This window comes from Austrofundulus limnaeus, unplaced genomic scaffold (assembly GCF_001266775.1).
Source record: "Austrofundulus limnaeus strain Quisiro unplaced genomic scaffold, Austrofundulus_limnaeus-1.0 Scaffold94, whole genome shotgun sequence".
Lineage (NCBI taxonomy): Eukaryota > Metazoa > Chordata > Actinopteri > Cyprinodontiformes > Rivulidae > Austrofundulus > Austrofundulus limnaeus.
Window position 1 is genome coordinate 1,026,428 of NW_013952496.1, and position 14,230 is coordinate 1,040,657.

Here is a 14,230-nt window from a genome sequence, read left to right on the forward strand (position 1 = left end):
AGTGGAAGGTGTCAAAACAGTTTGGAGAGAAAAACAAAGTAAAGAACAAAAAAAACCCAAAAACGATTAATCGATTATTAAATTAGTCATCGATTATTTTAATAATCGATTAGTCGTCGATWAATCGATTAATTGTGGCAGCCCTATCCAGGACAAATGCTGTGGATTTAGCTTAACTTTAAAGTGCCTATGTGACATCAAGATTTTTGTAATAATACAAATGCATTTTTGGAAAGATACCACTGAGAACATAGTAAAAAAATAATTTTCATGCTGCTGAGATGAACAGTTGTTGAGATATTTGCATGTGACGTAACAGGAAGTGATGTCAAAGAGGAATGTCTGCATGAAAACAGAGCTAAGCTAAAATTCTCAACAAAGGAATCTGATGTTTTAGATTTTCTGAGTCGCTATCAGTCAGAGACAAACAAACAAAAAAAGGGTAGGAACTAAATCTATCCTTTTTTCCTCACGTAGAGTTCATTACTCTGTTGGATAGAAGAACATAGATGTGTTTAAGCTCCAACTGTACCTTGAATGCGTTTTTGGGGGCGTGGGACTCATTGGCGGACCTGGATGGAAGTCAACCGCAGGCCACCAGTTGCCCATCCCTGCCGTAAGTCTTTCTGTTGTTCCCATGGAGTCCTCTGCAAAAAGCTGATGTCTAGTTCTCTTTCTGGCATACGTTCTGAGCTGAGAATGTATGAGCTCAAACATAACATAACATAAACAAAATAACATTCCCAGCAACGAAAGTGGTGGATCAAGCCTCTGTTGGGCAGGGCCTGCTGGGACAGGCCTACTCACTTCAGGTTGGCTCGTCCTTTTCCCTCACCGTGTCCGACGTTTTCACAAAAAGTCCGCAAAAATTAGTGACTACATCAATTTTTTTTCTCCTCCTCCTATTTTTACAGACACTTGCTATTTTCAGTTTCAGAAGCATGGATGGACGAACTGCATGCCCTGGGAGATACTCCTGAGAGAAACAAACAAAAATCCAAAACAGACGCTCCGTGGCACCTCTGGGACCACCGTCTTATCTGACTCTGCCATGACTAATTGTTGGGTCTGTTTTTGGAACATTCCAGATAACCTCGGGGCTACCGACGAGCCGCGTCCCTAACCCTGCGCCGTTTGTGCTCATAAATTTTCAGCATAAACTGTATCCTGGTTCAAAAGGACATGAAAATAACTGACTTAGAAGTGACAAATGAGGGCAGAATTAAAGCTTTTGTTGCTGATTTCTGCTGAAGAAAGGAGGGAAAAATGTGAGATCTTCAGAGTCTCTGTGGAAATCCCATGTCGTGGAACATGCTGACCTCATGGATGACCTGAAGGCATCAGACTGTAAGTGTGTCTGTGCTGAGGAGTGTGTCAGTTGTTTTATGTGTTTACGGGGGCAGGGGGGATGGGACGCAAGGACCGCTAATCCTCCCATGTGCCTGCTGAAACCACTGTAAAACTTAATTAAAGGCGTAGCATTTCTTGAAGGCACGTCGCCTGTCGCCCTTTATTCCAAAGTGTGTTTGAGACGATTGGATTTTGCAGATATTTTAGCACAATATCTACAAAACTGACTGAGTTAAAGGCGCTTTTATCTTTTTAGCTGAATTTATTCCAAATGTTCAATCGCAGACGTCAATTTGGTGACTACTTTGAGTTATTTCATAAAAATACATCCAATGGATCAGGGGATATTTAGCTCTTTCATAATGAGAATTACTGTAGTGTCATTTTCACAAGCTTCTCCCAGACTGGAGACTATAGCTGCAGGAAAAATGATTCATGTCTTCACATTAGCTGCTTTTTATTGTTCAAAACTTCAGGAGTTTAGAAGGAGTGGCCTACAGCAGGGAAACCACTAACCTGTTCTGTGAGGGAACAATTTCATATCTTTAAATCAGTTTTTAGAACACGTGTCAAACTCGCGGCCCTCCACAGCATTTTACACGGCCCCTGAGAGCATTAACGTCTTTAAAATATGCATTTGATGCTTTAAAGCCAGCACTGACCATAAACTATACCTCCCATAATTCATGATTATTTTACCCACCAAATTACAACATCCCACCACTAGGTGGAGCTGCGCAGGGGTCAAAAATCGCAGACGGTTGGTCATGTAAAATTTACATTTAGCTGTTTTTATTGCTAGCTACTTTTGCTGCAGCCTAGTTGTACTGTGAAGCACACTTCCCATTTATAAGTCATAAATTTAAACTGGAACGCACGCTCCAGTGGGAATTCCCTGTTGGAAAGTGGGAGATTTCGGAATTCAAGATGGCTGCTACTCACATCTCATCGATGAGTAAAACTCTTATACTTCCATTTCTAATAGTATTAGTAATAATTGTCATAATTAATAATGTAGAGCCAAGTTATTATTTGCTAGCAGAGCGATGAGACGAGGAACGTGGCGTTTCCTTTTTAGTTGAAGGTAAAACTGCAAAGTAAATTACAACTGGCCCTTTGAGGGCCATGATGCTCATGTGGCTCTTGGTGAAACTAAGTTTGACACCCCTGGTTTAGAAAATCATCAGTCAGCCTGTAACTCTCATTACTAAAATCAAAAGATTTACAGTGGTTTGCAAAAGTATTCATACCCCTTGAACTTTTCCATATTTTGTCACATTACAACCACAAACATAAATATATTTCACTGGAATTTAATGTGAAAGACCAACACAAAGTGGTATACAATTGTGAAGTGGAAGCAAAATTTTACATGAATCAAAACATTTTTTACAAATAAAAAACTGAAAAGTGCGATGTGCAAAATTATTCAGCCCCCCTGAGTCAATACTTTGTGGAGCCACCTTTTGCTGCAATTACAGCTGCAAGTCTTTTAGGGTATGTCTCCACCAGCTTTGCACATCTAGTGACTGCAATTCTTGCCCATTCCTCCTTGCAAAACAGCTCAAGCTCAGTCAGATTGGATGGAGAGCGTTTGTGAACAGCAGTTTTGAGATCTTGCCACAAATTCTCAATTGGGTTTAGGTCTGGACTTTGACTGGGCCATTCTAACACATGAATATTCTTTTTTTTAAACCACTCCATTGTAGCTTTGGCTTTATGTTTAGGGTCGTTGTCCTGCTGGAAGGTGAACCTCCGCCCCAGTCTCAAATCTTTTGCTGACTCCAACAGGTTTTCTTCCAAGATTGCCCTGTATTTGGCTCCATCCATCTTCCCATCAACTTTGACCAACTTCCCGGTCCCTGCTGAAGAGAAGCACCCCCAGAGCATGATGCTGCCACCACCATATTTGACAGTGGGGATGGTGTTTTCAGAGTGATGTGCAGTGTTCTTTCTCCGCCACACATAGCGTTTTGCATTGTGGCCAAAAAGTTCAATTTTGGTCTCGTCTGACCAAAGCACCTTCTTCCACATGTTTGCTGTGTCCTCAACATGGCTTCTGGCAAACTGCAAACGGGACTTCTTATGGTTTTCTTTTAACAATGGCTTTCTCCTTGCCACTCTTCCATAAAGACCACATTTGTGTAGTGCAAGACTAATTGTTGTCCTGTGGACAGTTTCCCCCACCTGAGCTGTGGCTCTCTGCATTTCATCCAGAGTCACCATGGGCCTCTTGGCTGCCTCTCTGATCAGTGATCTCCTTGTTCGGCCTGTAAGTTTAGGTGGACGGCCTTGTCTTGGCAGGTTTACTGTGGTGCCATACTCTTTCCATTTCCGGATGATGGATTGAACAGTGCTCCGTGAGATGTTCAAAGCTTGGGAAATCTTTTTATAACCTAAGCCTGCTTTAAACTTCTCCAAAACCATATTCCTAACCTGTCTGGTGTGTTCTTTGGACTTCATGATGCTGTTTGCTCCCCAATATTCTCTTAACCAACATCTGAGGCCGTCACTGAGCAGCTGTATTTGTACTGAGATTAGATTACACACAGGTGGACCCTTTTGAGTCATTAGCAGTCATCAGGCAACTTCTGAATGCAATTGGTTGCACTCAGGGAAAAGGGGGCTGAATACTTTTGCACGTCGCACTTTTCAGTTTTTTATTTGTAAAAAATGTTTTGATTCATGTAAAATTTTGCTTCCACTTCACAATTGTATACCACTTTGTGTTGGTCTTTCACATTAAATTCCAGTGAAATATATTTATGTTTGTGGTTGTAATGTGACAAAATATGGAAAAGTTCAAGGGGTATGAATACTTTTGCAAACCACTGTAGATGTACTGATAGGAGTGGTGAGCTGTATGCACAGGAACTGCTATTTCCTTAGATAAAACAGTTTTATGGCAAGATGAGCAACAGTGTGTGACAATTATCTGAGCGTGTCAGTGGAGTCTGTGGGAATTCCTGCCTGCTTTACTTGGAAAACATTGAGTCAGAACTTGTAACGGTTGTCTGCCTGTGTCAATCTGGGATTTACGGCTTCTTATTTAAAAACGAAACTGTGACAGCACCACTGACGCTGTCATACTGCTTTCTCTAATCACACAATCTCTGACCAGATTTTGGTCTGAGGTCTGCCAGTCCAGATGAGGTAGATAATAATACTAAAAACAGTTCTGAAAAAGGTAAAAAATGAAGCACACAGCTGTTTATATTTCTGTTCTTCTTGTATTAACCTCCAGTGATCTCTGTAGCACAACCCCAGCCTAAACTTCATTTAGACCCAGTTTACACAACATATTTTATCTGTGAAACCACAGTTTTCCTGCTGTTGTTCAGCCGTTGGTGTTCATGAAAACATGCTTGTTTTCTCTGATGCTGAACTTTTTGAAACCAGGTCTCAGAGAGGAGGTTTTTTGGAAACCCCCATCCCCAGCAGAGCAGCTGAACTCAGGTGTGGGCACCACAGCGCCTGCACTCAATTGTGTTTCGAACAGATGAGTGGCAGATAGCAGAGTGCCGTTTGTGCTACACTCACTCTTTTCAACATGTAGCAGCACAACCTCATCCTCAGTCCAAACAAATGTTCGTATTCACCATTTTGGATTTAACTTGTCCATCTAACCAAGACTTACAATCGTATATCCAAAAAAAAATTAGATCTTGTTTTGAGACTCTATGAGGAGAATCTGTTAGATTCTCTTATTTCAAGAAGTTTTACCAACCGCATCTGTTTGCACTGGCAGACTATTTCACTTAATTTGGGAAGATAACGACTAGTATCATCTAGCAGAAAGTCAAAAAATAGTCTGGAATCAGTGTTGCCAGATATACGATAACTATAGCACAGTATGAGGGCAAAAATGAAGACTATTGTGCAAACATTGGTTGCTACATCCTTGTAGCAGGAGGTTATATCTGTTTCTAAGCCAGATATTGATCTGATTAATGACAGGCTGGCACCGCTAACTGAGCATCTGGCCTATGTAACTGAGAGGCCGACGCTGCCAAATGAGAAGACTACTCATTTGTGTTAACATCGAAGAGGCTAGTGACTAGCATAGATAAGCTGGCATTAGCATTGCAGAGGATAGCGACTGGCATGGAGAAGCTGGTGTTAGCATCATTAATGATGGCGACTAACATGGGTAAGCTGGGGTTAGCATTGGAGAGGCTAGAGACTAGCATGGAGAAGCTGGCGTTAGCATCACTAATGATAGTGACTAACATAGATAATCTGGGGTTAGCGTTGGAGAGGATAGTGACTAGCATTTATAAGCTAGCGTTAGCATTGCGGAGGATAGCGACTAGCATGGAGAAGCTGGCGTTAATATCGGAGAGGCTTGCGACTAGTATAGATAAACTGGCGTCAGCAGTGGAGGCTGGCATTAGCATTGGAAAGGCCAGGGACTAGCATGCCTAGGCTGCTCTTCTACTTCATCAGACAAACTTTTTTGAATAAAGAAAACTTTCTCAACTAAAATGGTTGATATAAAAAACCCTTAAGCTCCATGCACTGACAGGTGTTGCTTAGATAGAATTTACTGTTCAACATGACGACAAGCATAGATATTAAACATAAAACATTTTACTGTGAAGCAGACAGCTGAATTAGCAGCTGTGTTTAAACTTGTCAGTTTTTTTCTCTTTAGCCGAATTATGAGAAAAGGCAGAACTATGGGGCTTTTTACAGTTTTTGACAGGGCATTAAATTAGGCTTCTCTATATTGAATCATAATTTTAAATGTAGATATTTCTCACAATTCGGTAAGCATTTTTTTCATGATGTTTTGCCTCAATCAATCTCACGTTTTCAGAGAGCGTTCAAGAAGGGCGTAAAACAGTTCACACCTCAGCTTTAACACCTAACCCACAGATTATGTTTTAGTGTATCAGGACCAGGCTTTGGTTTTCATAAGGACTGCTGGTCTTGACAAGGTGACTAAACCAGTAAAAGTCTTAAGAAGGTAACCAAGAACATACAAAATGTCCTTGGTTACAATGAAAACACTTCTTGAATGGCTTTTCTGTTTGAACAGCCGAGCCGTCCTTTTTCTAAAACCTCCTTCTGTTAGTTGAACTCAGGAAACTCTTGGCTTGCCAGCTGATGACACACAAACAGGTTGGATTCTTGCCTGAATGTAACAAAAAAAAAGTTTCCGATCAATTTACACAAAAAAATGCCACACATCACGCAAACACCTGCTGTGAAACGTTCCTGATTTGTGCCAAATGAATTTCCTGGTTGCATTGCAGAGACAGGCCCGACCCAGAACCAGCTTCCCCTCCCCGCTAACGAGCCGAACACTTTGCACATTGCGCACGTGTTTTCATCACAAACACCCTGTTCCTTAACGTAGGGAGTGTTTTATCAACATTCTGCTCGGGCTTTCCCTTTCAGTTCTCAGCCGTTGTGCAACAAAGAGTTGCTCTGGTCCCAGAACTTAGACGACCGATAAGACATGTTTATGGTCTGAGACAGCTGGGAGTTTCAGGGAGATTGCATGTGACTGTTGCTCTGTTATTTGGTCTAACTAGCTTGTAACAGCCCATTCTGCAGTTTGTAATTAGTTTAGTTTAGCCTCTAGTTTCAGATTAGGTTAGGTTCTTATAATTTCCCTTATACCACATCCTGACAGCTGATTTTGTAAGGCGTTTCTTCCTTCTGCCAGAACGTTGCTTAGCATGAAAAACATTTTGTCCCCTCTGCCTCTGTACCTCCATTACTCTACAGAAAATCCCAAAAAAATATATTTTTCCATTTGAAATCAGAGAAAAAAGAAGTGTCAGACATGGTTGTTGTATAAAACTGCAGATATCTAAATTGGCACTAGTCACGTAATGATAATTACAAACATTTCCTCCTTGATTTATCCCCTGGAGAGAAAATTAACAATTATCTACTGCTAGACCTCCCCCTTTCCCCCCAGACCTATTTCACAAGGCTTTAGAATTCTAAAGACCAGGCTTTAGAATTAGTTTTTGCTAAATTTTTCAGTGGGTTGGTGCTTTAGAATTAGGGGACCTAAATATCTGAGTTAGTGCTTTAGAATTAGGGGACCTAAAAATCTGAGTTAGTGCTTTAGAATTAGGGGACCTAAATATCTGAGTTAGTGATTTAGGTTAATGCAACTAATATTTAGTTTAGTGCTGCCCACCGCTGCTATTAAAGACAATTTTCACCCTTGAAAGTGAATTTAGTCTATTGTAAGTTTAATAGGAATTGTGTTTAGCCCAGTTTATCCCTTAATTTAGTTGGTGGAAGGTGGAGTAGATTACTGTTCTGTGACCGAAAAGAATGGATGGATATGAAACAATATAGTCCTTCAGATAATCTGGTGCGGTTCCATTTAAAGGCACAGTGTTGGATTTGTTGTTTTCAGCAACATCTAGTGGTTGAGTGGTTGAATCCTCCCCCCACCCCCCGCTTCCAAACGCAAAGGAGTTGCTACGGTGTCTCTCAGGTGTCAAAAACCTTTAATAATTCCAACCGCGATGTCTACCAGCAGCTTCAGGGCTAGTGATGTTTCAAGTGGTAAGATTATGAGCTTTAATAAGTAAAATCATTCCAGCTACAATGACAGACAACAAATATTACATTTATAGTATTACAACTAAAACTGTTTTTGACGCCGCCACCGCAGTTTGTCCTTCATGAGCCTTTGTAGACAAGATGCCGGTGCAAGATGGCGGCTGCCTGTAGGGCGACCCGCGACCATGGAGATATAAACAGCTTTTTATAAAGGTAAAAATAATAAAACAAGGTCTTTGTCTGCAATGATTAGACATGTTTTTTATTATTGTCATTAGTGATTATCTCAATTTCGGCTAAAAGAATTGACAAAATCCTACACACTGTTCCTTTAAACATTGATGGGTAATGAGAGCAATCTTGTACTGAATTCTGTAGGTGACAGAAAGCCAGTGGAGGTTATGGAGAATGTAATATCCTTAGATTTAGCTACAACATGAGGTTATACCTAGCATAAAAGTGTAGCATTTTAGCCGTGGGAACAAATGTTAATGTTCGCTTCCATTCTTGAAAGTATTTTGTTCTTTTTTGCTGTTTTTAATAAACAAATTTGAGCTGTGCAATTTGTGATTGTACCCATTGAGTGGTGTACAACAAATAAATTAAGCTTGATGGAGAAAAAGTGACTTTTATTTAAGGAGGGAAAGGTGAGTGAGTGGTGGGGATTGAGTTTTGGTGTAAGGATGCACAAAGTACCCCATATATGGGGTAAATTGTGCCATGAGACAACTTCTTTTGAACAATTATTGACACAGTTACGTTTACCTCATTCTGTTTATTTGAAAAGATGCATAATATCATGAAATATATGCAGATGTGTAAATTATCTACCAGATGATGGTTGCTTCAATGTAGTGATCCTACAAGTGAAAAATGGCTCATATCTTACCCCACTCTCCCCTATCTGTAAAATCGATTGAATTATTGGTGTTTCAACGTTTCACAATTCGGCCATCTTAAATTGGACTGACTCCAAAGGGTAGGCTAATCAGTTGTAGATGCAAATGCTAAAAAGAAACGCACACACACACACACGAGCCAAACAATTATCTCAGCACAACTCTTCCGTGTTGTATGACAGATCCAAACGCTCTGCAAACAATTTGAATATTTCTTCCATCCTTGCGTCACCGGCCAGATAAAATGTCACGTTTTGTCTTTACGTCCGTGCGAGCTTGCCACGGCACAGAAGAACAGCGTGTAAATGAGTTGTGCTGCATCTGTGTTTTCTCAACCTGCTGGGATAGGAAAGGTCAGTCTGATTAGATTACCACTGCGAGGACAGAAAACATGCAGCCACTTCGTATCTGCAGCAAGGCTTCGGCTCGTAAAAATCAATAGGAGCTGTTGAGAGGACTGACTAAACAATTGGGTTTTCTGTAGGAGGTTTGTGCTAAATTATTACAAATGTGTGGAATATTACTGTGGTTATCTCAAGTCTAAGCTGTTTTTTTCCTTTGTCCTTTTCTTTTCCTGTCTTATCTTTACAGAGGCATCAGCTGAATGGGATTGCATAATCTGAACACAGAACTGGACTTCTTGACCTTTGGCAGAATTAATGATGAGTGTTTGTATTTTTAGCAAAATATCTCAGGAACCAGTGAACAGATTTGAAAGAAAAAAAAAGATTATTGGTTGAACATCCACAACTGATCACCTTTTAGCAAACACAAAAATAGCTACAACATTTGAGCTAATCTTTGGTGTGGTAGTAGATGAGCGTCACATGTTACATGTTTTTGGCTAACAGTTCGTTTCGACACCATGTGTCTGTTAGAAAAATACACGGTTGCTCTTTACAAGACTGGACTTCCTCACATGACCTCGACGTGTTCGTTTAAATTAGAGTTTTGCTGCCAGCTGACATTCAGGCCGAGTTCAAGCAGAGCGTGTTCTGTTCTCACTCAAGCTTTGTTGTTTTCTCACTGATGCTATCACTTGTACATTCACATCACGAAAAACCCAGCATTTCCTTCAATAAAAGGCAAGTTTGTCTGCATATGCATACGTTTTCAAATGTTTTTTCTTGTACTTTTACCACATGTAGCCAAAAATAATTTACCACCAAAAACAAGCTACATTTATTTTTTGCCAATGCTGCAACCGTGACTCAATATTTTGGTTGTATATACAAATAGAATCATGTTAACATTTTTATTTATTTATTTTTTATGGCTGCAAGACCGGGGTACAACGATTAGGGTCACACGAGATTTTGAAATTTTTTTTTAAATTATGAGAATAAAGTCAAAATATCGCGAGATTAAAGTCATAATATTCTAAAATTAAAGTTGTAACTCTGTACCCTTCACACAAAAAAGCATGCAGTTGCCACTGCATTAAAATGAGGAACCTTGAGCAACTTGTCAAGTTGTTCTTTAGTATCGCTCAAAATAAATCGTTAATCTTTTAGCACATCAGCATCAAATTATCAGAAGGACTTGGAAATTGTGCAAACGACTATATGATAAACTGAAGCATGCACTGACGGATTTAGTCGTCACGTAGCTAATGGATGAAAGCACATTAATCTAAGAGTGACCCAAGTCATCGAGGACTAATTTACAAACACAGACACATGGCTGTACACAGAAGGTCTGGGGAAAATAAGGAGGAAATGAGGAATAGAAAATGGACACGTCATGTAAGATTATGACTTTTTTTTTGTAATATTACAACTTTAATCTCGTAAAATTACGACTTTATTCTTGCAAAACTACGACTATAATCTCATAATATTACAACTTTATTCTTGTAAAATTACGACTTTAATCTCGTAATATTACGACTTTAATCTCATAAAACTACGACTTTAATCTCATAAAATTACGACTTTAATCTCATAAAATTACGACTTTAATCTCATAAAATTACGACTTTATTCTTGCAAAACTACGACTATAATTTCATAATATTACAACTTTATCCTTGTAAAATTACGACTTTAATCTCGTAATATTACGACTTTATTCACATATTACAACTTTAATCTCGTAATATTACGACTTTATTCACATATTACAACTTTAATCTCGTAATATTACGACTTTATTTGTTGAATATTGTTTTCATGTTGACTTCCTGTTGTGGGCGGAGTTTTGCGCAGGTGACACCGTTTTACTAATAAAAGGCCACAGGTCGCTCYGATGAGCACTGCACTCAGGCCAAACGCATCAGATGGCTCTGTGGGTTGATTTCCTCCGTCTCTCCTCGGCATTTCCAGCCCTTTACTAATGGCAGCGTCAACAGGTTATGGGCCCAGGAAGGAGCTTGGCGGCCGATGGAACCGATTATGTTTTGACGGAGATGAGAAGAAGTAHGAGCTGTGGGAAACCAAGTTCTTGGCCCACTTACGTCTGCTTGAGCTGAAGAGCACCATATTATTGAAAGACGAACCCGATGACGCGGAAGAAGACGCCATCAAGAACGAAGAGGCGTATGCAGAATTAATCCAAGTTTTGGACGATAAGAGTCTGTCCCTTGTCATGAGAGATGCTGCGGATGATGGCAGAAAAGCTTTAAAGATCCTGAGAGACCACTACGCTGGTTCCAGTAAGCCACAAGTGATCAGTTTGTATACGGAGCTGACGTCTCTTCAGAAAGCCGTCAATGAGAACGTCACTGATTATATTATACGAGCAGAAACTGCAATTACAGCGTTRCGTAATGCAGGAGAAGTTTTAAGCGATGGCCTGCTGACTGCAATGATTTTAAAAGGACTGCCTGATGAGTTCAAGCCATTTTCTGTTTACGTTACACAGAGTGATGAAGAGTTAACTTTTGCCCAATTTAAAACCAAGCTGAGGAGCTATGAGGGCACCAAAAAGTTGTGTGTTGCGGACTCGGCGGAAGACTGCGTGATGAAGGTTAAAGGAAGAGACGATTGGAGCACGAAACTCACCTGTTACACCTGCGGCCAGAGAGGACACAAAGCCCTGGATTGTCCTTCAACCTCTGGCGAGCGCAGAAAGCCGAGACAGTGGTGTAGTTTCTGCAAGAGCGCCACGCATAAAGACGCAAACTGCCGGCGGAAAAGGCGAGACAAAGTGAACCAAGCGATGGATGAGGAGGACCACACGTTCGCTTTCAAGGTGAAGCAGATCGACGACTCCCAGATCTATGGCATGAAGATGAAGGGCCTCATGATYGACTCCGGTGCAACAAAGCACATTGTGACGGACGCGGCAAAGTTCCAGGATTTCGACTCAACGTTTAAGCCTCGGAGCCATGTGTTGGAATTGGCTGATGGCGTGAGGGCCAGTGGCATCGCGCTGAAGAAAGGCACTTCCAGAGTTAGTGTGAGAGACAGTAATGGACGGRTTGTGGAGATGATGTTGAGGGACACCTTGTACGTCCCGTCATTTTCCCAGGACATCTTTTCAGTTAAAGCCGCAGCTGCCCAAGGAGCAACAGTCATCTTCAAAGATGGACAGAACCGGCTCATTCATAAAAACGGTACGGCTTTTGATATTGATGTTCATGACAGACTGTTCTATTTAAATAYTCTTGCAGATGAGGTTGATGAATGCAATGCATGTTATGACATCCAAACGTGGCATGAAATATTAGGTCACTTATGAAGATGTGTCAAAGTTGGAGAGTRTTGCAGAGGGAATGAAAATTAAAGGTAAAATTGAAAAGCCTMRTCTAAACTGTGAAGTGTGCACAAAGGGCAAGTTTACTCAGACCAGAAATAGAGAGCCTGATAGAAAAGCTAAAAGTGCATTAGCTCTAGTACATGCAGATCTGGCTGGACCAATAGAGCCAGCTGCTAAAGATGGGTTTAGATACACACTAGCTTTTACAGATGACTATTCAGGTGCTATTTTTACCTACTTCCTGAAAGCTAAGAGTGACACTGCTAAAGGGACAGAGAAGTTTATTGCAGATGTGGCACCTTATGGGAAAATCAAATGTATAAGATCTGATAATGGAACTGAATTTTTATCTAGTGAGTTCCAGTCATTGCTCAGTCGAAATGCCATTAGACATGAAACCTCGGCCCCTTATTCTCCCCATCAGAATGGGACAGCTCAAAACAGCATATTTACATGCCCCTTTTGATTGTGAGATTTTTTTAGAACAACCTGAAGGATTTGAGGTGGAAACAGAAAATGGGGAGAAACTAGTCTGTAAACTTAATAAGTCACTTTATGGCCTGAAACAGTCGGGACGAAACTGGAATAAAATGTTACATGATTTCCTTATTGAAAATGACTTTGTGCAGAATCCTGCTGACTATTGTGTTTACAGCAAAGAAAATGAAAATGAGAGGGTGATCTTGATTATTTGGGTTGATGATCTTATTCTTGCAGCTAGTAATGATCAAATACTTCAATGTGTGAAGAAAATGTTGGCTGTTAAGTTTAAAATTAAAGATCTTGGAAGACTTAAACATTTTCTAGGTATTGATTTCACTCAGAAACATGGTCAAGTGAAAATGAAGCAGAAAAGATATATCATGAAAATCTTGAAAAGGTTTGACATGACTGACTGCAAACCAAGATCAACCCCATGCGAAAATAAAATGAAGTTGGACAGTGAAGGGCGACCTGCTGATCATAAAAAGTATCGTGAAGTCGTGGGGAGTTTGATCTATGTGATGATGAGCACCAGACCTGACTTGAGTTTTGTTGTCAGTAAGTTGTCACAATACTTGTCTGAACCAAAAGAACAACAYTGGGTTGCAGCAAAGCATGTACTGAGATATTTGAAATGTACATTAGATCAGGAATTATGTTTCAAGAAAAATGATCTAAATCTTAAACTTGTGGCATACTGTGATGCAGACTGGGCGGGAGACAAGGACAGAAGAAGTATGACTGGTTACTGCTTTTGTTTATCAGAAACTGGACCTACTGTTTCCTGGAAGTCTAAAAAGCAGTCCACAGTTTCTTTATCTACATGTGAAGCTGAATATGTTGCTTTGGCTGCTGCTACACAGGAAAGCATTTACCTGGTCAATTTAATGAAAGGAATGGACTCTGGACATGAATATACACCTGTGACCATTTTTGAAGACAACCAAGGTGCAATTGCTCTTTCTAAAAGCCCCGTCTACCGCCAAAGATGCAAGCACATAGATATTCGTTATCACTTTATTCGATCAGCACTTACTGATGGAAAAATAACTCTCTGTTACTGTCCAACAACAGAAATGGTGGCTGATATTTTCACAAAGTCTGTAACTAAAATGAGAATGGATAAATTTGTATGTTTTCTTTTTGGGATGTGAATGAGATGTACTGTATATTGTCAACATAAGAACAAGTGGGGGTGTTGAATATTGTTTTCATGTTGACTTCATGTTGTGGGCGGAGTTTTGTGCAGGTGACACCGTTTTTCT

At 40.3% G+C, this 14,230-nt stretch overlaps 1 protein-coding gene across 1 annotated transcript; it reads left to right on the top strand.

Annotated features, from left to right (window-relative positions):
- Window positions 1–10,942: 10,942 nt before the first annotated feature.
- On the top strand, window positions 10,943–12,276 carry LOC106520580 (uncharacterized; the record flags this gene model as incomplete). Its single annotated transcript, XM_014012761.1, is given in 1 exon segment — window positions 10,943–12,276. A coding segment is annotated over 1 exon segment (1,159 nt), but the record flags the coding sequence as incomplete, so codon positions are not given.
- Between the last annotated feature and the right edge of the window lie 1,954 nt (window positions 12,277–14,230).